This window comes from Dermochelys coriacea, chromosome 5 (genome assembly GCF_009764565.3).
Source record: "Dermochelys coriacea isolate rDerCor1 chromosome 5, rDerCor1.pri.v4, whole genome shotgun sequence".
NCBI classification, from domain to species: domain Eukaryota; kingdom Metazoa; phylum Chordata; order Testudines; family Dermochelyidae; genus Dermochelys; species Dermochelys coriacea.
This window is the reverse complement of record NC_050072.1, coordinates 72,109,422-72,132,877: the sequence shown is the minus strand read 5'-3', so window position 1 is coordinate 72,132,877 and position 23,456 is coordinate 72,109,422. Positions and strand designations below refer to the sequence as shown.

The following is a 23,456-nucleotide window of genomic DNA, read 5'->3' as shown; positions in this document are numbered from 1 at the left end:
TTTAGAATTCTAATACTGTTAATTCAGCACCTGGGATTATTCCTCTTTCTCTTTTTTAAAACTGTGTTGGACATGCATTTAAAATGTGTCACCATTCTAATGATCACCTCATTGTGTAATTGTAATGCTATGGGTGGGGGAGGGTCCCCCAATACAGGACAGAACCTATTTATCGGGTTCATTTGCACCAACTGCAGCGAGTTGGGGTTGGGAATAGATTTTCTGCATACATCTGAATTGACAGCCAAATGGGTACAGTATAAAGAAAAATATGATTCACCTTCTGAAGTGACCCCATTTAATTTCTGTCTTTTTCTGCTGCCTTGTTTGTAGCTTTTCAATTTTTACACTACATTAGAATTAAATGATTAACTCAATGACCTGGAGTAACAGAAGGCTGAGGTTAAAATAGATTAACAAATTAAGCATCCAAGTTTTCTTAATAAAGCTGAGTCTATCAGGGAGGTGAGAAACTTTACCCTTACAGTGAAAAATGCTGGCTTGTGTCTCTCTAAACCTCTCTAGAAGCCTCTGTTGATGGTTTGTACTTTGGAAGTGTCTGTAGCATTTATATTTGCAACATGATGCTGTGACAGTTATGAGGAGCTTAATGACAGCTAGCATGATTATCCAGTGGTACGCTGGACTGGGAGTCTAAGTTAGTATTCCCAGCTGCAAAAACTGTAGGTGATGTGGGGAAGGCATGATCAGCCAATGGAGAGAGAGCGAGAGAGCATTCTCCAACCGGAAACCAGTTCTTGGAGTGACACTGATACCCTGTTCAGGGAGTCTTGGCCATTTTTCCTTGGCTGGAGTAGAAAATGTACAAATCAGCAATGGAAAAAGAAACTTAGAGAAAGAAGAGATATTACAGATGATCTTGCACAGATTCTGGTGTTTTAGAACAGGGGTTCTCAACCAGGGGTACACGTACCCCTGGGGATACACAGAGGTCTTCCAGGCGGGTACATCGGCTCATCTAGATATTTGCCTAGTTTTACAACAGGCTACACAAAATGCACTAACAAAGTCAGTACAAACAACAATTTCATACAGACAATGACTTGTTTATACTGCTCTGTATACTATACACTGAATTGTAAGTACAATATTTATATTCCAATTGATTTATTTTATAATTATATAGTAAAAATGAGAAAATAAGCAATTTTTCAGTAGTAGTGTGCTGTGACACTTTTGTATTTTTATGTCTAATTTTTTAAGCAAGTAGTTTTTAAGTGAGGTGAAACTTGGGGTATGCAAGACAAATCAGACTCCTGAAAGGGGTACAGTAGTCTGGAAAGTTTGAGAGCCACTGTTTTAGAACATATTGATGGCTTCTCCTCCATAGGTAGTGTAAGAGTTCAGTCGGATGCTCACTACTAACTACTTGTGAGTCCACTGTCCTATCCCTGGCTGCCTTGGAACAGTTTTTTCCAGAGTTAGTCAGAAATGATATTGCAGAGCTAATTCGCTGGTGCTCTTTCCAACTTCCATAGCTGATGTTTCTGTGAGGAGTTCTTCAGGATGGAGGGCCAACAATTTTATGCCTGAGAACTGGGTTTTCTCAGGTCTTGTCTACACTACAGGGAGAGATCAATCTAAGTTCTGCAACTTCAGCTAGGTGAATAACGAAGCTGAGGTCGATGTACTTAGATCTACTTACCCCGTGTCCACACTATGCTATGTCAATGGGAGACGCTCTCCCGTCGACTCCCTTTGCACTTCTCATTCAGGTGGAGTACAGGAGTTGACGGGAGAGTGATCTGTGGTCGACGCCTGTGTCTATCTGTAGACACGCCCTCAGACAAGCCCCAAGCCCTCAGTCCCTAGAATGAGCATTCATGAGGTCATGGGCAAAAAAAAGTGTTTTTAAATCATTGTCGTGGTTTTTATTTTTATATGTATTTTTCCTTAGCTTTAAAAAGGCAAAAAGTGAAAATAGTCCAGAAACCCAAAGAAGTAAAATAAGTGCACCATGGGAGGAAACTGGCCCCCAGAGGTAAGGTAAACATCATGCAATAGCAAAGATTTGCAAGAGTGGTTGATGTAATACATTCATGATTAGTAAGGTCAGAGTGACAATATATCATGCATTCCAGGAGCCAGACCTGTATGTGTAGCTTGTTACCTGACATTTCTGCATAAGTCCCTGGGTTCCATTTGTACATTCTGCATGCCATCATGGCTTGTTCTTATCGGTGCCCTTTCAAGGAAAGAAGGAAACAATTGATAAGTATTCTGTTGCTAGAAGCGTAAAGTGCATGTATTTATTTTTCAGTAATGTAAATCAGAGTACAAAAGTAATATCCTGGTAGCAAATTACACTTTTGCAGAAGAAATAAGCATTATGCTTAATCTAGTTGAAACATTTAGTATATTATTACATTCATGGTAAATTTGACATTAAAAATGATTTTGTGACCTTTGAAAGAGGAAATGTTATGCAACTGCGATGTTGCTGCTTTCATGTTAAAATGACCTCTTTGGGAAGATGCAAGTTTGATATTTTAGCAGTCAAATGATGACCTTGAAATTGTATAGCTCCTTCCATCCCAAAGTACTTGGCTACATAGGCTGGTTTTCATGGTGTCTAGTAAAGAATTTCCACCATTGAAATGCAGTCACCTCTGGGATGAAGTACAACTCTTGAACTGAGCAGAGTAATGCTCTAAAACAACCATTTATGGCAGGGAGTTAAGAAGAGTAATGTAACTGAAACACCAGAGGGCATTTAGGAAGGCAGAATGTAACACCCAAACTGGATTTTGGGCAGAATACATGGTGTTACTATCATTTTTTTTTTCTTTGTGAAAAATACCAAGTGATCTTCAATGGACCAAGTTAGGACCTTAGTTTTAACATATCTCATTCAAAAAGATTGTGGAGCTACTTAGGTAAGAGCAATAAACCACTCTGTCATAATGAAATATATACTAACTGGGGTTTTGGAAGCACTTGTTTTGCCTTCTACCTGACATTGTGGCCAGAGTATACATATGCTCTCATATACATGACCTTTTCCTTAAATATTTTCATACAAAGAGTATCTGTGGGGAATTATCATATTGTAAATTAATTAACCTGTGCTGTGATCCAATCAGAACATCAGACTTGGTCATTGCTTAGATAGGAGATCTCCAAGGAAAACTCAGGGGGCCTGCAAAGTGGTTTTGATAATTCAACAATTCAAATGTTGTTCACCCCTGAGTTAGAACTGAATCGTTGTGCCATCATCGGGTTATGAGCACTAGGCTGCCAGGTGTGCAGCCTTTCAGACAAGGTGTTAAACTGAAGAGTTGAGCATTAAATATCACTTAGCACTTTTCACAAGAGTGGAAACTTTTAAGTGTCACTGATCAAATTCCCAATGTGGGTAATTAATTCTAAGTTTCCCCTACATTTTCAGTTGGATATTGGATTCTTTTTACTTCAAGCACTAAAACATTGTGTAAAGTTATTATGCACAGTTGAAACATTATTGTACTTCATCCCAGAAACACCTGCATTTCAGTGTTAGGGGAAGTGGTCTCTGTGGGTACATCTTCAGTGCAGTTTATCTGGTCTAGGAACCCGAGTTAGCCAAGCCCAAGTGTGAGCATCCATGCTGCAAAACCACGCTCAAGTCGTACCCATGTAGCTGTGTCTACATTGGTGCTGCACTAACCCAGGTTAGGCACTAGGATTTCTGCGGGCTTACTCCCTGATTCTTAGTACTGTGCAGCTTTATAGACCATTTTGCTGTATATTGTGGGAGAACTTGTCTGTCCTTCCTAGGCCCCTGTGTGAAAGTAGTCTTAACCCTCGAAGTCAGTAAAGTCAAGCACTTCCAGTTTGGCATGCTCCACATTGCTGTGCCTCCATTCCAACAAGTAGCAAGGCATGCGTCCAGCTCAGGACCATGACCTGTTCCAGCTGTTGACATTAATGCAACTCTTATTTCTGGAATAGCTGGTCAGTGCAGGGCATGAAATGTGGTGGAGAGCATTTAGGCAGTGGCTTGTCATCCTGAGAAGGCAACAGTGTGTGTCTTGCTGAGATCAGCAGACTGTATACAGATATGGCGCAATAGGCACAGCTGATTCAGGATTTAGTTGCTGTGAATCCCCTTATCATGACTGATGGTTCTCGAGCAAGACCACAAGAACTGACTGGTGGGACTACATCATCATGCAGACCTGGGATGACCAGCATTGGGTCTTCCCTACACATGAGGAAAGCTACCTATGTGGAGCTGTGTGAGGAGCTTGTGCTGACCCTTCGGTGCCAGGACACGCAGATCAAGAGGCCATATGAGTTCAGAAGCAAGTTGATGATATTCCTGGTGAGATGCCAGACTTGCTGTTGGAGTCTCTTGCCCTGCAGTGTGCACTCCAAGTTTTTGATACTTTTCCTGTGCTGTATTCCCATTTGATGAATCCCCACCTCTGCCAGTCTCTTGGCGATGTTCTCACAGATATGTTGATTTTGGGGACAAACTATGAACCTTACTGACACAACACCAGAGGTCCAACAGACCTTTAGTGTGAGCCTCTGACCAGCCAGCAACACAATGGGATGAGGATTTCCTGGATGGCCTCTCTGTTCTAGTGCTCTCTGAGTGCTGTGCAGAAATGGAGCAGGTCTCATGGAATGTGGGGCATAAATGCTAGTCTGGTGTATATAAACTGTAAGGAGACATCTGGCGGGCTAGAGGAAGGGAATAGGTAGAAGGGCAGGAAAATACAACCCTGGAGGAATTGTGGAAAGGCATTGGAGAACTTTCAGCACTTGAGTTATGTAACCTGGGTATGGGCTGCAGCCACACTGCAAAGTGAGCATGTTCCAGCCCAAGTTAAAGTAGAGCTCAGCTCTGACCTATACCTCTAGCCAGGTAAGCAAGCTGTGTTCAAAGCATCTCTAGACTCAGGTAATAGGTTTTACTGTGTGGATGGTAGTGTGGAGAGCTGAAACCTGAGTGAGAGCTTTGGTTAGTTGCAATTAAGAAAATATCTTGAGAGGTTCATGTTGTTTGGTTCCATAGAATATTTGATTTTAATATTTATAGATGCAATTGCTGACATTTTTATTTCAGTGCACAAAGTCTCTGGAACCCTTTTTAGTTTCAAAACAAGGACTATTCTTTAGGGCATCTATGTTACGGTCTCATAACTCCCATTTGCATTAATTGGATGGTTTATGTTAATTAAAGTTAATTGGGAGAGGGAGCTAAAGTCCCTACATATGTAAATTACAGTATGGATTAGTCTCCTGTTTTCACTAGCATTATAAATAAAATGTGTATCTGAAAGTTTAGCTCTCAGCTATAACAGTTCTTTATTACAAAATCTTCCTATGCCAGAAATAATGGATGGGTCTGTTCTTCTTTGTGGCTGCCCAAAACTACTGAATCAGTGGCAGCGCTCTGTAATGTCCAATTACCACAACCTGAAGGGTTCTGTGTAATTGTCCCTTGTTTTCAAGATTCAGTGTAATATATTTATTTCTGAAAAACAGTAATATCCTCAATCTCAGCTTGACCAAATCTTGTTATCTACACTCCATTCAGTATAGAGAAATGTCTTAATTCTTAACATGGCCATTACAGCTATTTTAAAAAATCTAAGTATGTGCCTGCACAGTATTTCTGTATAATGATGCTGGGATATCTAAATCTTCTAATATTTTTGAGGTCAATTGTTTACTCCTGCTGTTTAACTCTAGTGGACTGTATAATTCTTCCAATGACCGCAATAAATCACCAAAGTTTCCTTACTCTCGACGACGGAACCCATCAGGTGGCAGTGAAAATGAATCTGGGCAACAAGTTAGAAGAAGGTAAGAATGTGGAGAGTTATATTAATTTCTTCTTACAACAGAAGTCTTTTTTTGCAGTTCTCCTTGCTTTGGGCTCAGTAAAGGCTGCTTAATCCAGAGCTGTGTCAGAGAAGAGACGTTGCACCAATAATCAATGAGTGAACAAAAATTCCAGAATTATTGCTCTCTATGTGGAAGGAGGAAAGTGTGGCCCCTGTGACCCAGGAAAATCCTTCTAAGTCCAGTGGGAGAGGTGGGAGGCTGACTTAGCCCTTTTGCCTGCTGTGGTTGCTGGTGCCAGCTGGTTTGTGGATTTGAATGATCTGCCCCGTGTGCTCATCCCAGTTGCTGCTGCTCACTATGTAGAGAGGAGGCCACTTGTTTGGCAATGTGATTTTATAAAGAATATCAGTATTGCACTATTGTTTTCAACAAAAAGGCTAAACTGGTGAAGCCATTAAGGAAACACTCCTCAGTATGGCCTTTGGTGACTCTCAGAACACTGGACAGTACATCTGCAAAAACAGAGCTGTGAACTATTTGGTATGTTCCTTTAATTATACAAACATTTGAGTAACTTAGTCAAATACAATAAAACAATATGGGGTGAGATTCTGTGCTGTGCAAGATACAAAGCCCCGAACTTGCAATCCAGGAAGAACTGGGGCTAATGTAATTCAACGTCCTTTTGCAGCTGCAATCCTGGCCGGCACCGAGGGCTGGGGAGACCCCCAGCATACTTTCAATAGGTCTCCAGGGTTATCTTAGTTATGTCAGCCACAGCACTTCTGGGAATCTCCAGAGTGCTGTGTGCTGCAGCCCTGCCCCGAACACCCTGAGCACTGTCCTCAGCATGCTCTTATATGAGGGGTTGAAAGGGAGTCCTCAGAGACCAGCCCTGAAGGTGAGGGAATCCTCTCCCAGATGGATTATGGGGTTTTGAGGACCATTTATGCTGCTGAAGCCCTTTTATTCTGCATGAATGGGTGAGCAGTGGTGAGGATCTCACCAGGTAAATCTGCCTGATAACCTCATACTAGACCAGGGGTGGGCAAACTTTTTGGCCTGAGGGCCACATTGGCATTCTGAAAATGTATGGAGGGCTGGTGTAGTGTATTAAATTGCTCCCCATAGGAATGTGGTACTTATGGAGCACCAGGACTGGCAGCCATAAGTAGTATACCGTAAGTAGCACATTCCTACAGGGAGCAATTTAATACACTACACTTGGGTTGGGAAGGCTGTGCCTCCCCAAACAGCCTGGCCCCCGCCCGCTCCCACTTCCCGTCCCCTGACTGCCCCCTTCAGAACTCCCGCCCCATCTAACCCTCCCTGCTCCTTGTCCCCTGACTGCCTCATCCCAGGATCCCCAGCCCCTAACCACCCCCCGCAACTCCACCTACTCTGTCCCCTGACTGCCCCAACACCTGTCCACACCCCCTCCCCCGACAGGTCCCCCGGGACTCCCATGCCTATTCAACTGCCCCGTTCTCTGTCCTCTAACTGCCCCCCAGAACCTCCTGCCCCTTATCCAACCCCCCACTCCCCGCCCCCTTACCATGCTGCTCAGAGCACCAGGACTGGCAGCTGTAAGTAGTACACCATAAGTAGCACATTCCTACAGGGAGCAATTTAATACACTACAGCTGGTGGATCTCAGAGCCACGCTGCCCGGCAGGAGGCTTGAAGCCCTGCTGCCCAGAGCGCTGGCTAACCTCCCTAGCCGGGAGCTCAAGGGCCAGGCAGGACGGTCCCACAGGCCGGATGTGGCCTGCAGGCTGCAGTTTGTCCACCTCTGTACTGGACCCTGTGGGCCAGATCCTCAGCTGGTATAAACCAGCATAGCTCTATTGAAGTCACTGGATTATGTTGATTTCCACCTGCTGGGTATCTGGTGCTTGTAATGTACTTGGAATGTCTTACTTGGAATGTATTTTATTTTCCTGAGACCATTATTCTGATTCAGTTCAATTTTAGCCATCAGAATGCTCGCTGGAGTCAGTTTTAAAAGAGGGAATTTAGATGTGCAATGTATAACACCGTATGTCATGAAAAGTATAACACTTGTGTACCATGCAATAAGAGATCTTTCTGAGATGTGTAGCATGTATTACCTGGGACAGGCATCTGCAATATCTACAATATTGTTAGGTGGTCATGCCAATAACACATTTTCTCTTAGGCCACAGCATTATAGAAATGTTTTTCAAACTCTTATCTCATACATGAGATTGTGGACACTGTCAGATGTTAACCCAATTATATCCTGCTGAGTCTTGAATTTCATTAGTGCTCTTTGTTTTTTCATCTGCTTATAACAGAATAATTGTGCTGTTTGTGTGCTGTTTACCAGCCTTAGTAGAAAAAAGTCAGACTTTACTACACTGAATGCACTCTATTGGCTAACTTGCAGAGCTCAACCCTGCTCCCACTGAAGTCAATGCGAGAGCTTTGTCATTGACTTTAGAGGGAACTATAGCCATCCATCTATGCATAGTTAAAGATGACCTGCAAAGTTCAAGGGGAAAAAAAAGAAAGTGTCAATATTTTGCTTTATACTAATGTGTAAAGAAGATCTAGAAGTTTTTGTTATTTTCTAAATACTTAAAAATTCAGGACTTGTCTGCTTTGAAAGACTCTCTGATGACTGGAGAACTAGTAAAACTAACATCACAATAATTGGGAGAGGAAAGGATCTTTTGTCAGTTGCTTATAACCTTCAGACTTGATCCTCAGCAGATGTAGATCAGCTTAGCTTCACTGATTCACACGAGCATCTGGCCCCAATTGGCCTGGTTAACTTCAGTGACTTTTGGAAAAGGAACCTCCTTGTTGAAGATTGAACACCATATCTCCTCCTTGGGTAAGGTGCGAGAACTCAGAATATACATTTCTGGTTTATAGATTCATAGATACTAAGGTCAGAAGGGACCATTCTGATCATCTAGTCTGACCTCCTGCACAATGCAGGCCACAGAATCTCACCCACCCACTTCCACGAAAAACCTCACCTATGTCTGAGCTATTGAAGTCCTCAAATCGAGGTTTAAAGACTTCAAGGAGCAGAGAAGCCTCCCTCAAGTGACCCATGCCCCATGCTACAGAGGAAGGCGAAAAACCTCCAGGGCCTCTTCCAATCTGGAGGAAAATTCCTTCCCGACCCCAAATATGGTGATCAGCTAAACCCTGAGCATATGGGCAAGATACACCAGCCAGATACCCAAGAAAGAATTTTCTCTAGTAACTCAGATCCCATCCATCTAATATCCCATCTCAGGGGATTAGGCCTATTTACCATGAATATTTAAAGATCAATTACTTACCAAAATCCCATTATCCCATCATACCATCTCCTCCATAAACTTATCGAGTTTAATCTTAAAGCCAGATAGATCTTTTGCCCCCACTGCTTCCCTTGGAAGGCTACTCCAAAACTTCACTCCTCTGATGGTTAGAAACCTTCGTCTAATTTGAAGTCTAAACTTCCTGGTGGCCAGTTTATACCCATTTGTTCTTGTGTCCACATTAGTACTGAGCTTAAATAATTCCTCTCCCTCTCCTGTATTTATCCCTCTGATATATTTATAGAGAGCAATCATATCTCCCCTCAATCTTCTTTTAGTTAGGCTAAACAAGCCAAGCTCCTTGAGTCTCCTTTCATAAGACAAGTTTTCCATTCCTCGGATCATCCTAGTAGCCCTTCTCTGTACCTGCTCCAGTTTGAATTCATCCTTTTTAAACATGGGAGACCAGAACTGCACACAGTATTCCAGATGAGGTCTCACCAGTGCCTTGTATAATGGTACTAAAACCTCCTTATCCCTCCTGGAAATCCCTCTCCTGATGCATCCCAAAACCGCATTAGCTTTTTTCACAGCCATATCACATTGGCGGCTCATAGTCATCCTATGATCAAACAATACTCCAAGTTCCTTCTCCTCCTCGTTACTTCTAATTGATGCGTCCCCAACTCGTAACTAAAATTCTTGTTGTTAATCCCTAAATGCATAACTTTACACTTCTCACTATTAAATTTCATCCTATTACTATTACTCCAGTTTACAAGGTCATCCAGATCCTCCTGTATGATATCCCGATCTTCTCTGAATTGGCAATACCTCCCAGCTTTGTATCATCTGCAGACTTTATTAGCACACTCCCACTTTTTTGCTGAGGTCAGGAATAAAAAGATTGATCCCAAAACTGATCCCTGAGGAACTCCACTAGTAACTTCCCTCCAGCCTGACAGTTCACCTTTCAGTAGGACCCATTGTAGTCTCCCCTTTAACCAATTCCTTATTCATCTTTCGATGTTCATATTGATCCGCATCTTTTCCAATTTAACTAATAATTCCCCATGTGGCATGGTATCAAACGCCTTACTGAAATCTAGGTAAATTAGATCCACTGCATTTCCTTTGTCTAAAAAATCTGTTACTTTCTCAAAAAAGGAGATCTGGTTGGTTTGGCACGATCTACCTTTTGTAAAACCATGTTGTATTTTGTCCCATTTACCATTGACTTCAATGTCCTTAACTATTTTCTCCTTCAAAATTTTTTCCAGGACCTTGCATGCTACAGATGTCAAACTAACAGGCCTATAGTTTTCCGGATCACTTTTTTTTCCTTTCTTAAAAAATAGGAACTATATTAGCAATTCTCCAATCATATGGTACAACTCCTGAGTTTACAGATTCATTAAAAATTCTTGCTAATGGGCTTGCAATTTCAGGTGCCAATTCCTTTAATATTCTTGGATGAAGATTATCTGGACCCCCCGATTTAGTCCCATTAAGCTGTTTGAGTTTCACTTCTACCTCAGATGTGGTAATGTCTACCTCCATATCCTCATTCCCATTTGTCATGCTACCATTATCCCCAAGATCCTCTTTAGCCTTATTAAAGACTGAGGCAAAGTATTTGTTTCGATATTGGGCCATGCCTAGATTATCCTTAATCTCCACTCCATCCTCAGTGTTTAGTGGCCCCATTTCTTCTTTCTTAGTTTTCTTCTTATTTATATGGCTATAGAATCTTTTACTATTGGTTTTAATTCCCTTTGCAAGGTCCAACTCTACTTGAACTTTAGCCTGTCTCACTTTATCCCTACATGTTCTGACCTCAATAAGGTAGCTTTCCTTGCTGATCCCTCCCCATCTTCCACTTCCTGTATGCTTTCTGCTTCTTCTTAATCACCTCTCTAAGATGCTTGCTCATCCAGCTTGGTCTACAACTCCTGCCTATGAATTTTTTCCCCTTTCTTGGGAGGCAGGCTTCCGATAGCTTCTGCAGCTTTGATTTAAAGTAATCCCAGGCCTCTTCTACATTTAGATCCATAAATTCTTCAGTCCAATCCACTTCCCTAACTAATTTCCTTAATTTTTGAAAGTCAGCCCTTTTGAAATCGAAAACCCTAGTTGCAGATTTATTTATGTTAATTCTTCCGATCAGTTTGAACTGAATTAGCTCATGATCACTTGAACCAAGATTATCCCCTACAACCATTTCTTCTATGAGGTCCTCACTACTCACCAAAATCAAATCTAAAATGGCATCCCCTCTAGTCGGTTCAGCAACTAGTTGATGAAGGAATCCATCAGCTATCGCATCTAGGAAAATCTGAGCCCTATTATTATTACTAGCACTGGTCCTCCAGTTTATATCTGGGAAGTTAAAGTCTCCCATGATCACGCAGTTTCCATTAGTATTTACTTTATTAAAAACATTAAAAAGGGCTCTATCCATATCCAAATTCGATCTCGGAGGTCTATAGCACACCCCAAGCACTATCGTAGGGGAGGCTCTACTAATTTTCTTCCCCAATGTAATTTTTGCCCAGACAGACTCTGTCTTATCCATTGCATCACTTCTTATTTCTTTACATTCTACCTCATCATTGATATACAATGCTACTCCACCACCTTTACCTTTATTTCTGTCTTTCCTAAACAGCACATACCCTTCAATACCTGTAATCCAGTCATGACTACTGTTCCACAATGTTTCTGTTATCCCTATAATATCTGGTTTCACTTCCTGCACCAGTAGCTCTAGTTCCTCCATTTTGTTACCTAGGCTCCTCGCATTGGTGTACAAACATTTTAAGTTTTGCTGTTTGACCTCGTTCCCCTAGGAGGTCCTCCAAATAAACCGGGGAGAACCAAACTTGACATTCCTCATATTTTTATTGTAAAAAAACAGAGAAAAAAATCAATCTCTTCTTTATACATCATACAAAAGCAAAAGTGGGCACAAGCTCAATGAAAAATCTTTTTCGGGCCACTTTTAAAGGACACTGTTAAACTCAGTAGAATCACAACCTGATCAGACTGTTTTTTCCTTCTGTTTATTTGCAAAGTCCACTTACGTCATTCTAAGTTTTTTAAATTCCTTCAGCACTCTTTAGAAAATAAATTTCAGATCTCACAAATAACTCACCAGTGTTCCATGTGCTTATGGTAGTTTTTAAAATGGTATAAGAATACTTTGATCCTCCAAGTGCTTTACATGCATCAACTATTTTCTTTCTGAAGGCTTTGTTGGAGAAGGTGAGTGTCTATTAATATTAGACTTCTAGTGACCAATAATGTTTCATTCAAAACTTCCTTAATTATCTTTGTCATAGGAAAGCCCAGTACAGTGGTGAAGATTCAGATTTAAAGCAAAGGAGAAGGTAAATATTATTTGACAAGGAGAGGTTGGAAAGAGAATATTGGAGACTTCTGTATTTGTCTCAGTAGGGATGAATTATATTCTAATACAAACAACAAAATGGTAGCATACAGAATGTTGTTTAATTACAATACTTTAATAACCTACAATAGCACAAAGTTGTCTATTTTTTACTTATCCATCTGTCTAAATTGCTACATTTAGAGCTTTGTATTAGTTTTTTTACTGGATCATTTAAAAATGTGTTGAATCCCACCCATGTAAAATTATATAAGTATCCTTTGTCTGCTGAAAAGCTTCATAGTACGACCTCAGTTACTGCTTCTAGACTCACCATGGCAAAATTCCCTAGAAGTTACCCTACCGTACTATACCGCCTCGTGAAAGTTTACTAAGCGCTTGTCTACACTTGAAAGTTATTTTGGATCAACTTGAGGTTTTCAGGATAAATTGCATTGCCTCTACACACACTTTTTGTTTAGAATTATCTGGTGTCTCAACCTACTGTAATTAACTCCCGTTGGAAGCGAGTTTACCAACATTCAGGATGAGTTTTCTCACAAGAAGTTAGGTGTGAACACATCCCTATTTCAATTCAACTGTTTCACCTCCTACTGCAATCCCACATTACTTTGCTGCACACCTGGGTCAGCCTGTCTGTTTACCTGTGTGCCCTCTACTCTTCTGGGGTCATCTAGACTGGCTGTCACCACACTGTTTAAATGCTGGTGTGAGCCAGATGCACCCCTGTGTGATCCAGCTCATGGTAAATTCACACACCAGTGGCTATTAGCCAAAATGGTCAGGGACGCAACCCCATGCTCAGGGTTTCCCTCTGACTGTCAGAAGCTGGGACTGGATGAGAGGGATCACTCGATAATTGCCATTCTGTTCATTCCTTCTGAAGCATCTGTCACTGGCCACTGTTGAAAGACAGGATACTGGGCTAGATGGACCATTGGTCTGACCCAGTCTGGCCGTACTTTTGTTTTTAAAAATGTCATGAAATTGGTTGAAAATTTCCAAAGATCTTTTTTAGAAAGCAACATGAAATCCTTACACAAAGATATAACAGTCTAGCCTCAAAATAGGAACACAACACGTCACTGACCCTGTGCCTTGACCAGTTGCATCATTCAATAAAGGTAATTTCTCTGGCTGTTCATAACATCCAGAAAATCTCTCCAGCTCTTCCTCCCACACATTGGTGAGGGCTCTCTTGCTTGCTGTCTCAGAGGTTGTACAAAATGCAGCAAGCTCAGGGTATAGTTAAACAGCTCCTTTCTCCTGTCCAAGTGGCCAGTGAAAGGCTTGATAAGCGAGGAAGGTGCTAATTGGGAGAGTCCAGAAGCAGTGGCTCAAAGAGAGAAGCCACTCCAAGAAATGATAGGGTGAAAGGAGAGGAATCATCAGAATTTTTTGGTTTGTCCCCAAGTCCTAGAATTGTAGTGGGCTCTGGTAGGTGTGCCAAAACGTGCAGCAAGAAGGAGCTCAGAATGCCTAGAGCCTAGCAGGAGAACATTCAATAGTTTCATTAATGATTTGGGTAATGGAGTAAAGAACATGCTTATAAAATTTGCTGATGATACCAAACTGGGAGAGGTTCCAAGCACTTTGGAGGACAGGATTAGAATTCAAAAGGATCTTGACAAATCAGAGAGTTTGTCTGAAATCAACAATATGAAATTCAATAAAGACTAGTGCAAAGTAGGGAATCTTAGGGAGGAAAAATGAAATGCACAGCTACAAAATTGGGAATAACTGGCTAGGTGCTAGGATTGCTGAAAAAGATCTAGGGGTTATAGTGGATCATAAATTAAATATGAATCAAAAATGTAATGCAGTTGTGAAAAAAGGCTAATACCATTCTGAGATGTATTAAAAGGCGTGTTGTATGTAAGATATGGAAGGTAATTGTTCCACTCTGCTTATCAGTGGTGAGGCCTCTGCTGGAGTAGTGTGTCCAGTTCTGGGTGCCACACTTTAGGAAAGATGTGGACAAATTGGAGAGAATATACGGGAGAACAAAACACTTACAAAAAGTTTAGAAAACCTGACCTATGAGGAAAGATTTAAAAAACTGGGCACGTTTAGTCTTGAGAAAAGAAGACCAGGGTGGGAGGGGGACCTGACAACACTCTTCAGATATATCAAGGGCTGTTATAAAGAGTGAAGTGATCAATTTTCCATGTCCACTGATGGTAGGACAAGAAGTAAATCGGCTTAATCTGCAGTAAGGGAAATGTAGCATAGCTATCCTTCTAACTGTAAAGAGGGTAATTAAGCTCTTGAATAGGTTACCAAGGGAGGTTGTGGAATCCCCATCAGGTTAGACAGACACCTATCAGGGGTGGTCTAGGTTTACTTGGTCCAGCCTCAGCACAGGGGACTGGACTAGCTGACCTCTTGGGGTCCCCTCCAGCCCTACATTTCTATGTTTCTGTGACTACACAGTGGGATGCCCATCCTGAAGGCTGTGCAGTTATTTTAAAGAAATGCAGTACTGTGTGAACTGAGTGGTCCAAAATGTAAGTAGCTAAAGCCTAGAAAACACAGCAGTGTGGACATCTGCTTTCAAAACAATTGTTTCTGATCATTAACACGGAAAAACATACTCTGAAATCACTTTCAAGTGTAGACAAAGTTTTACATTCTCTCGGCATCTCTACTATTTCCTACTTCTTTCTTGTTGGATATTGTTCATAGACTTGTACAGAACTTTACAGTATTATGGACATTCTAATAATAGGAAACAAATGAACACAAGCTCTTTATTTTATAAAGTCTTAATTACAAAATGTTACATAGTTAATATTGAGAGTGAACTAATGGATGATTCTTGTTCTTAGTTCCTGATTTACTGTTCCACTCCCTAGGTCACGATCTCGTTGTAATACAAGCAGTGGTAGTGAGTCAGAAAATTCTAACCGGGAGCATCGGAAGAAGAGAAACAGGTAAACTTTAATTACTGCAGGCATTGAAATACAAAACACAAATAGATTGTTAATATTTCTCGAACAGTTCTGTTTTTCTGCTGATCTTTCTATAGACTATATTAACTTGCTCTAGTTTTATACAATCTCACTGAAACATAGTGTGGCAACTTAAAGCTCAAAATTGCATATAAGTAATTTAATTAGAGAAGCACATATACGTATGTGTGTGCAATCAATTCTAGTCCCCATACTGGTCATTTGGAAAGAATTCATTGTTAATGCACCCCATGCAATCAATTATATGAAGAAGTTTACAACAGATTTGCATTTTTAATATATTGTGATCAAAAAATGAAGTGTTCTAATGACTATGGATGCATATAATCTCTGGCAGTGTAGTGTATGACATTCACATATACTTGTGAATTGTCAGCATCTCAAAATGTTACTAAAATTGAAGGGAAACAACCCACTCTACCATTCAAAGAACAAAGTCTATTTGTAAAAGAAAAGAGTGTGTCAAGAGGATGTCATTACTCCAGCACATTGTCAGCATTGTCTCTGCAGAAGGGAATGGAATCATGGTCTTAGATCTGAATGACCCCATTTCCATTTCTTTTTACTGCAATCTCTTCTAAAAGAAAACTTAGTTCAACTTTCCCATCACTGTCTTGAACCCAAATATTTGTTGGCTCCAGTCAAATCAAATTCCTTACTTACTGTGCACTGATTACTTGGTTGTGGCTGGTGTGTTCGGAGTAGACAGGGATGTTTTAAGGTGTTGGGCGTCAAATATTTTTATCCAATTTTTTTTAAAGTACAGCCTAGAGAAACGAGAAATGGTAGGCTGAATTTTAATATCTGCTTCTTTTAATGCCATTTCAAGGATTTAACCTCCACTATTTTAATTACATGGGTTGCCTGCCACACCTGAGGGGATACCATGATTGAAGACAGGCAGAATAATCACTGTTATTAACTATGACTATTTTATTATTAAAGAAAGGAAAAGAAAGAAAAAGAAAATAAAGACAAAAGAAACCAGAACATAAACAAGCAGTAAGCAATGGTTACTTCAGACACAATCTCTTTTGTATGGTTCTGTGGATAGCTCTTAACAGAGATATTATATATTAGAGAGTGGTTCCATCCTGCTGGGGACATTCTTCTCTAGGTAAGATAAGACCAAAATATATTATTCCCCAAATCAGTAGTGAGTCCTGTTTTAGTGTACCATAGATAACTAACACAGTTTATACATGAACAAAGGAATTTTGTTTCAGGCTTGGTGAATCTGGTTTGGTTTATCATGGATAACATAAACAGTTTATAAATAGGCAGAGGTAAGTGAACTTAACTAGGGGAAGTGTAGTCTAGTGGATAGAGCACTAGCTGTAGACTCATGAGACCTGGTTTCTGTTCCCAGCTCTACCGCGAGCCTGCTGGGTGGCCTTGGGCACGTCACTTCCCCGTCTGTGCCCCTCAGTTTCCACATCTCTTCAATAGGGCAGCAAATGATACTGACCTGCTTTGTAAAGTGCTTTGAGATCTATTATTGAAAAGTGCTGTGTAAGGGCTAGGTTGTTGGTAGTATTAACTAAGACCTATGAAAACGAAGAAAATATTTAACTCAGATTCTTAAGAAGTCATTCAAGAGTTATTCAGTTGAAATAACTATATTTCTTGTAAACTCACTGATTCATTTGCAGGCATGTTATTGAAAAGCAAATTCATGAGTAAAACCCACTGGTTCTCTCTGTTTGCCAAAGTTAGCTTATGTCTTCTCTCTATGGATATGAGGGAAGAATTGGTAGGGGAAGTAGAAGTGGGTGGCAACCTAGGCAGCAGTGACCATGAGATGGTTCAATTCAGGATCCTCACAAAAGGAAGAAAAGAGAGTAGCAAAATATGGACCCTGGGCTTCAGAAAAGCAGACTTAGACTCCCTTAGGGAACTGATGGGCAGGATCCCCTAGGAAGCTAATATGAGGTGGCAAGGAGTTCAGGAGAACTGGCTGTATTTTAAAGAAGCCTTATTGAGGGCACAGGAACAAACAATTCTGAAGTGCAGAAAGAATAGCTGTCATAAAAATAAAGGGAAGGGTAAACACCTTTAAAATCCCTCCTGGCCAGAGGAAAAACCCTTTCACCTGTAAAGAGGTAAGAAGCTAGGATAACCTCGCTGGCACCTGACCAAAATGACCAATGAGGAGACAAGATCCTCCCCACCAGCTTTTGAAAGTGAGAAACAAAGGGTCTGTCTGTCTGTGTGATGCTTTTGCCGGGGACAGAACAGGAATGGAGTCTTAGAACTTAGTAAGTAATCTAGCTAGATATGCGTTAGATTATGATTTCTTTAAATGGCTGAGAAAATAGGCTGTGCTGAATAGAATGGATATTCCTGTCTGTGTCTTTTTGTAACTTAAGGTTTTGCTTAGAGGGATTCTCTGTTTTGAATCTAATTACCCTGTAAGGTATTTACCATTCTGATTTTACAGAGGTGATTCTTTTTACCTTTTCTTATATGAAAATTCTTCTTGTAAGAAACTGAATGCTTTTTTCATTGTTCTTAAGATCCAAGGATTTGGGTCTGTGGTCACCTATGCAAATCGGTGAGGATTTTTATCAAACCTTCCCCAGGAAGGGGTGTGCAAGGTTTTGGTGAGGATTTTGGCGGGGAAAGACATTTCCAAACAACTCTTTCCCAGTAACCAGTTAAATGTTTGGTGGTGGCAGTGAAAGTCCAAGGGCAAAGGGTAAAATAGTTTGTATCTTGGGGAAGTTTTAACCTAAGCTGGTAAAAGTAAGGTTAGGAGGTTTTCATGCAGGTTCCCACATCTGTACCCTAGAGTTCAGAGTGGGGAAGGAACTTTGACAATAGCAAATATGGCAGGCAACCAGCTTGGCTTAACAGTGAAATCTTCAGTGAGCTTAAACTCAAAAAGGAAGCTTACAAGAAGTGGAAATTTGGACAGATGACTAGGGAGGAGTATAAAAATATTGCTAGAGCATGCAGGGGTGTAATCAGGAAGGCCAAGACACAATTGGAGGTCCAGCTAGCAAGGGATATGAAGGGTAACAAGAAAGGTTTCTACAGGTATGTTAGCAACAAGAAGAAGGTCAGGGAAAGTGTGGGATCCTTACTGAATGGGGGAGGCAACATAGTGACAGATGTGGAAAAAGCTGAAGTACTCAATACTTTTTTTGTGTCAGTCTTCCCAGACAAGGTCAGCTCCCAGACTGCTGCACTTGGGAACACAGTATGGGGAGTAGGTGAGCAGCCCTCAGTGAAAGAACAGGTTAAGGACTATTTAGAAAAGCTGGATGTGCACAAGTCCCTGGGTCCAGATCTAATACATCCGAGGGTGCTGAGGGAGTTGGCTGGTGTAATTGCAGAGCCATTGGCCATTATCTTTGAAAATTTGTGGTGATTGGGGGAGGTCCCGGATGATTGGAAAAAGGCAAATATAGTGCCCATATTTAAAAAAGGGAAGAAAGAGAACCTGGGGAACCACAGACTTGTTCATTTCAGCCTCACTTCAGTCCCTGGCAAAATCAGATCCTCAAGGAATCCATTTTGAAGCACTTGGAGGAGAGGAAGGTGATCAGGAACAGTCAACATGGATTCACCAAGGGCAAGTCAAGCCTGACCAACGTGATTGCCTTCTATGAAGAGATAACTGGCTCTGTGGATATGGGGAAAGCGGTGGATGTGATATATCTTGACTTTAGCAAAGCTTTTGATACAGTCTCCCACAGTATTCTTGCCAGCAAGTTAAAAAAGTATGGATTGGATGAATGGACTATGAGGTGGATAGAAAGCTGTCTAGATTGTTGAGCTCAGTGGGCAGTGATCAACGGCTTGTTGTCTAGTTGGCAGCCATTATCAAGCGGAGTGCCCCGGGGTCGGTCCTAGGGCCAGATTTGTTAAACATCTTTATCAAAGATCTGGATGATGGGATGAATTGCACCCTCAGCAAGTTTGCAGATGACACTAAGATGGGGGGAGAGGTAGGTATGCTGGAGGGTAGGGATAGGGTCCAGAGTGACCTAGACAAATTGGAGGATTGGGCCAAAAGAAATCTAATGAGGTTCATCAAGGGCAAGTGCAAAGTCCTGCACTTAGGAAGGAAGAATCCCATGCACTACTACAGGCTGGGGACCGACTGGCTAAGCAGTGGTTCTGCAGAAAAGGACCTAGGGATTACAGTGGATGAGAAGCTGGATATGACTTAGCAGTGTGCCCTCGTTGCCAAGAAGGCCCATGGCATATTAGTCTGTATTAGTAGGAGCATTGCCAGCAGATCAAGGGAAGTAATTATTCCCCTCTATTCAGCACTGGTGAGGCCGCACCTGGAGTATTGCATCCAGTTTTAGTCCCCCCACTACAGAAGGGATGTGGACAAATTGGAGAGAGTCCAGCAGAGGGCAGTGAAAATGATTAGGGGGCTGTGGCACATGACTTACGAGGAGAGGCTGAGGGAACGGGTTATTTAGTCTGCAGAAGAGAAGAGTGAGGGGGGATTTGATAGCAGGAGCCTTCAACTACCTGAAGGAGGGTTCCAAAGATGATGGAGCTTGGCTGTTCTCAGTGGTGGCAGATGACAGAACAAGGAGCAGTGGTCTCAAGTTGCAGTGGGGGAGATCTAGATTGGATATTAGGGAACACTATTTCACTAGGAAGGTGGTGAAACACTGGAATGGGTTACCTAGGGAGGTGATGGAATCTCCATCCTTGGAGATTTTTAAGGCCTGGCTTGACAAAGCCTTGGCTGGGATGATTTAGTTGGTGTTGATCCTGCTGTGTGCAGGGGATTTGCCTGGATGACCTCCTGAGGTCTCTTCCAACCCTAATATTCTATGATTCTAGGAGTCCACAGTATGAATGATCCAATGTTTAATGGAGAAGATGTTAATGGCTTAAATTACCATAGCATTTCAGTATCCCATTACTATTATTACAAGAACAGTTTATATATAATCCCTTGACTTTGGCAATGATTTTGCAGATTGTCTCACCAATGATACTGAAGTCTTGGTGATGTCATCATCTTCCAGAAGGAGTGCTGGGCTGGAAGGTTACTTCTTTTGGATGTTGTGTTGTGGCTTCTTTGTTCTTTGTCGTCTTGCACCTATTTGTTTGGTTGGACAAGAGGGGCTGACCAGGCAGAAATAGTGTGCTGAGCTGGTATCTAAGTTCAGATAGATTTATACTCTTCTCTTTCCATAGTCTTACAGAAGATGGAAGATGCACCTCTTTCAGGGGCTTGACTGCATCCAAATAGCTGCTGTCACCTTTTGATTGGCTCAATACCTTTGTGGGATGGTTTTGGCCACATTTTCAGCCCATGAACTTACTATCTGCTTATGTGTATGCAGGAGGGTTGTAAACCTTCTTCAATTTATGGTGATGTGGCTTTTGTCTGTGGTGGGAAATTCTTAGAACATCTTTAAAGTTAGTTATATTTCTCTTTTATTCAGTTATTTTTCTGCGATATCTTTTTAATCCCATCAGGATCAATAGGAGTTGAAATTCTATTTCATATGAGCCCAAATGCTTCTGTTTTCTATATAAAAGGCTTTTAACTCTTAAAAGTGTCTTTTAAAACTTCTGTGCTCCTTAAGGAGTCTTTAAACTTCTATAAGGACAGGATTTTACATTTACAAAAATGTAAATTGTGCACCTAAACTGCTTGACACTGTCAGTTTTTAAGATGTCAAGTGTCAGAGGGGTAGCTGTGTTAGTCTGAATCCACAAAAAAACAAGGAGTCCGGTGGCACCTTAAAGACTAACAGATTTATTTGTGTATAAGCTTTCATGGTTAAAAAACCCACTTCTTCAGATGCATGGAGTGAAAATTACAGATGGAGGCATAAATATACTGACACATGAAGAGAAGGGAGTTACCTTACAAGTGGAGAACCAGTGTTGACAGGGCCAATTCAGTCAAGGTGGATGTAGTCCACTCCCAATAACTGATGAGGAGGAGTCAATACCAAGAGAGGCAGAAGAATCTGTCCTATTTCAGGGCCTCTCCTTTTGCCCCTCCACCCCGACAAACATGATACAGTTCTGTGGTGACCTAGAATCCTATTTTCAACATCTCCGACTCAAAGAATATTTCCAACACACCTCTAACCAACGTATTAAGCCACAGGGACCATCCTACCAACACTACAAAAAGAAGGATTCTGGGTGGACTCCTCCTGAAGGTCGAAATAACAGACTGGACTTCTACATAGAGTGCTTCCGCCGACGTGCACGGGCTGAAGTTGTGGAAAAGCAGCATCACTTGCCCCATAACCTCAGCCGTGCAGAACACAATGCCATCCACAGCCTCAGAAACAACTCTGACATCATAATCAAAAAGGTTGACAGAAGAGGTGCTGTCATCGTCATGAATAGGTCTGAATATGAACAAGAGGCTACTAGGCAGCTCTCCAACACCACTTTCTACAAGCCATTACCCTCTGATCCCACTAAGGGTTACCAAAAGAAACTACAGCATTTGCTCAAGGTACTCCCTGAAAAAGCACAAGAACAAATCCGCACAGATACACCCCTGGAACCCCGACCTGGGGTATTCTATCTGCTACCCAAGATCCATAAACCTGGAAATCCTGGACGCCCCATCATCTCCGGCATTGGCACCCTGACAGTAGGATTGTCTGGCTATGTAGACTCCCTCCTCAGGCACTATGCTACTAGCACTCCCAGCTATCTTTGAGACACCACTGACTTCCTGAGGAAACTACAATCCATCGGTGATCTTCCTAAAAACACCATCCTAGCCACTATGGATGTAGAAGCCCTCTACACCAACATTCCACACAAAGATGGACTACAAGCCGTCAGGAACAGTATCCCCAATACTGTCACGGCTATCCTGGTGGCTGAACTTTGTGACTTTGTCCTCACCCATAACTATTTCACATTTGGGGACAAAGTACACCTTCAAATCAGAGGCATTGCGATGGGTACCCACATGGCCCCACAGTATGCCAACATTTTTATGGCTGACTTAGAACAACGCTTCCTCAGCTCTCATCCCCTACTGCCCCTACTCTACTTGCGCTACATCTTCATCATCTGGACCCATGGAAAAGAAGCCCTTGAGGAATTCCACCAGGATTTCAACAATTTCCATCCCACCATCAACCTCAGCCTGGACCAGTCCACACAAGAGATCCACTTCCTGGACACTACGGTGCTAATAAGCGATGGTCACATAAACACCACCCTATATCGGAAACCTACTGACCGCTATTCCTACCTACATGCCTCTAGCTTTCATCCAGATCACACCACACGATCCATTGTCTACAGCCAAGCTCTAAGATATAATCGCATTTGCTCCAACCCCTCAGACAGAGACAAACGCCTATAAGATCTCTATCATGCATTCCTACAACTACAGTACCCACCTGCTGAAGTGAAGAAACAGATTGACAGAGCCAGAAGAGTACCCAGAAGTCACCTACTACAGGACAGGCCCAACAAAGAAAATAACAAACACCACTAGCTATCACCTTCAGCCCCCAACTAAAACCTCTCCAACGCATCATCAAGGATCTACAACCTATCCTGAAGGACGACCCATCACACTCAAAGATCTTGGGAGACAGGCCAGACAGGCCCTGCTTATAGACAGCTCCCCAACCTGAAGCAAATACTCATCAGCAACCACACACCACACAACAGAACCACTAACCCAGGAACCTATCCTTGCAACAAAGCCCATTGCCAACTCTGTCCACATATCGATTCAGGGGACACCATCATAGGGCCTAATCACATCAGCCACACTATCAGAGGCTCGTTCACCTGCGCATCTACCAATGTGATATATGCCATCATGTGCCAGCAATGCCCCTCTGCCATGTACATTGGTCAAACTGGACAGTCTCTATGTAAAAGAATAAATGGACACATCAGACGTCAAGAATTATAACATTCAAAAACCAGTCGGAGATCACTTCAATCTCTCTGGTCACTCGATTACACACTTGAGAGTAGCTATCCTTCAACAAAAAAACTTCAAAAACAAACTCC

The 23,456-nt window shown here is 41.8% G+C and overlaps 1 protein-coding gene across 5 annotated transcripts in view; it reads left to right on the top strand.

Annotated features, from left to right (window-relative positions):
• The window catches only part of EPB41L4A (erythrocyte membrane protein band 4.1 like 4A), a 222,784-nt gene that overhangs the window by 167,683 nt on the left and 31,645 nt on the right, over positions 1-23,456 (top strand). For all 5 annotated transcript variants that reach the window (XM_043514706.1, XM_038402800.2, XM_038402801.2 and 2 more), the window contains 4 exons: positions 1,919-2,002; positions 5,704-5,817; positions 12,422-12,469; positions 15,345-15,422. In XM_043514706.1, the coding sequence (XP_043370641.1) occupies positions 1,919-2,002; positions 5,704-5,817; positions 12,422-12,469; positions 15,345-15,422 (324 nt within the window). The remainder of the gene's footprint in view (positions 1-1,918; positions 2,003-5,703; positions 5,818-12,421; positions 12,470-15,344; positions 15,423-23,456) is intronic.